Source organism: Berghia stephanieae, chromosome 9 (assembly GCF_034508935.2).
Source record: "Berghia stephanieae isolate SIO BIC M18660-M18661 chromosome 9, UCSD_Bste_1.3, whole genome shotgun sequence".
Taxonomy (NCBI): domain Eukaryota; kingdom Metazoa; phylum Mollusca; class Gastropoda; order Nudibranchia; family Aeolidiidae; genus Berghia; species Berghia stephanieae.
This window is the reverse complement of record NC_088368.1, coordinates 33,760,227-33,762,726: the sequence shown is the minus strand read 5'-3', so window position 1 is coordinate 33,762,726 and position 2,500 is coordinate 33,760,227. Positions and strand designations below refer to the sequence as shown.

Genomic DNA, 2,500 nt, shown 5'->3' with positions numbered 1-2,500 from the left:
TTAATCCTTATCACTGTCCAATGATCCTGGGGTTACAGCAAGAGGAGGGAGGGAGGAATAAAACATTCTACTGTGCTCATAATATTACTGTGTTGTTTTCATTCCCCATTATAGTTTTAGGACCACAATTTGATTATTTCAGAGGATAATATCATCTTCAAAATGCTGAGACAGACACCGAATTATATGGTTTGTTTGACCCAGTTAAAATAAATTATTGTGACCAAGGTGCACTCGTAAGCAGGTCTGATAACCGGGCACAATAATGGGCTTGATTTGACATTGATGTAATGGAGTGTATGTTTCGTTGATTTGAGGGCATTTCCATTGCAACAGTGGGCTCATTACAATTTGGGTTATCAGACCTGCAGATCACTACACGTCAACTGTGACCCATCGCCTCAAAACAGTATCATGTGGGGGTGAACCAGATAAAAAAAGGGGGATTTTTAACGTTAAAATTTCAACGACCAATAATATAAAATGTTTGTTTTTGTAACTTTGATTATAATAATTTAATACTTTTATAATAATATTGATAGAGCGCCAAGTTCCGCCTAAGGTGTTCGATGGCGCTTTACAATTCATGGGTGATTTGAGAATTTTAAGACAATTAAATTGTGACGACTGTTGATGATTTATCAAGTCATGCTGATACCAATGAAATATGAAGAAAGTGATTTTGAAATATATAGGAAAAGTTCATCTATAATGTTCTGTCTTCAGTCTTGAACAAAAAGAAATATAACAGCTTCAAAAAAGAGCAATAAAGACAAAAATACATTACTAAATTCCTGATATTAATGTATTTATGTCTTTATTGGGGTTTTTTTAAATTGTTGGCTGAAGAAGGGTTTTGAGTACGAAACGTTCCGTGTTTGGTATTTTGTTCTTTTTTTTTTAAAGCTGTTATATTCATTTTTGTTTATTATTTTGTTCACACGCAACAGCTTCTAGCAGTCCAGTATCACTTTGTCTTCAGTCTGGACTTGAAGCACTCAATAGTATGGGCGCTTTGGATAAATTCTGAGCGAAAAATCCAGACTAAATCTTTAAGAAATTATATTTAATTTTCCTCATTCAAATTTTTTTAAACCCTCTAAACCTCGAAAATTTTTATAGCACCATATCCACTAAACTTGCTTAAAGCGCTCTCTAGTTAATAGCAACATTTAACATGTAAGACTGCATATGGCTCATGATTGACGATATTACATTTTTTCAGACAGACAACGCTGTTAACTGCCGATATTCATTGTACACCTGAGTACGGTGAGTACGGTGAGAGAATGTAAGTAAAGAGCCTTTGCCAAGGACTCAACTATGCCCCGTTCGGAGCGGGACTAACCCTGTGCCTTCATGCTGAAAAGCGAATGTCATACCACTAGATAAAATAATAGCCACACGGCTAAATTCAAGTCTCACTGTCATAATTAATGTCCGTTGTTGATACCTCAATCACCCCCCCCCCCCCCCCCCCCCCCAATTCAACAGATAGAACGAAGTTGATGTCACTCAAGTCTTTGTTATTGTTTTGTATTTGTTTTGTTATGTTTTGTTTTGTTTGTTTGTTTGTTTTTATTTGCCATCCATGTATATGAGTAATTCTCACTACCTGTATTAATCAGACAATATAGATAGTTCGAAGATGACGTCACTCAGCTCTTTGTTATTGTTTTTTGCCATCCGCGTTTATGAGTAATGCTCACTGAGCTGTATTAACCAGACTATAAACGTTCATGGATACACACAGTTTTGTGTGTTGATCAGTTATACTTCCGGATGGCAATGTTATGAGCTTCTTAGCCAAGCGCATACTATCTATATAAACGTTCAAAGTTACTCATACCGTCCTATCTGCCAGCGGATCGGATGGGCTGCTTCGATTATAACCGTCGCCATCGTTAACTTTTGCCTGACACTAGAACCTCTGAGACTTACAGTCTGACGTCATTTTTTAAGGTTTGTGCAGCGTCTAGTGAGTTGTCGTTAGCAGAGCCGTAGCCATCGTGAAGTATAGCCTGACACTGAAACCCCAAAAGACTGGCATTTTGACGTCATTATTTGGTTTTTGCACCGCCTAGTGAGTTGTCGTTAGTAGTGCTCATGGAAACAGGTGGTCCCATTGGTTGAACTATTGAATACAACTAACTCACGATTTGTTTTCTTTTGTGGCCAAAGACTGGCATTTTGACGTCATTTTTTTTTTTTTTGGTCAGTGTCAGGCTATAAGTTAACGATGGCTACTGTATAACCGGCGTTTCCCACCAAAAAAAAAAAAAAAAAAAAAAAAAAAAGAGGGGGGGGGGGGGGGGGGGGGGTTCCCGATCGTTCATTTGATAGAGCACTCGCTTCACAACCAAAGGGATCAATATCGATCCCGGGTGGGGTCGAAATTTTTTTTTCTGAGCCCCTGTCCATTCAGAAGTGATTTGAAAGCTGGTACTTTGAGATAGATTAGAGTCCTATCCAAATGGTAGCAATCAATTACTATTGTCCG

The 2,500-nt window shown here is 37.9% G+C and overlaps 1 protein-coding gene across 1 annotated transcript in view; it reads left to right on the top strand.

The window, feature by feature from the left end:
* Positions 1-28: 28 nt before the first annotated feature.
* Positions 29-2,500, top strand: part of LOC144979202 (uncharacterized) — an 11,068-nt gene continuing 8,596 nt past the window's right edge. The window contains exon 1 of the mRNA XM_078925811.1: positions 29-189. Coding sequence (XP_078781937.1) covers positions 163-189 — 27 coding nt within the window. The 5' untranslated portion in view covers positions 29-162. The remainder of the gene's footprint in view (positions 190-2,500) is intronic.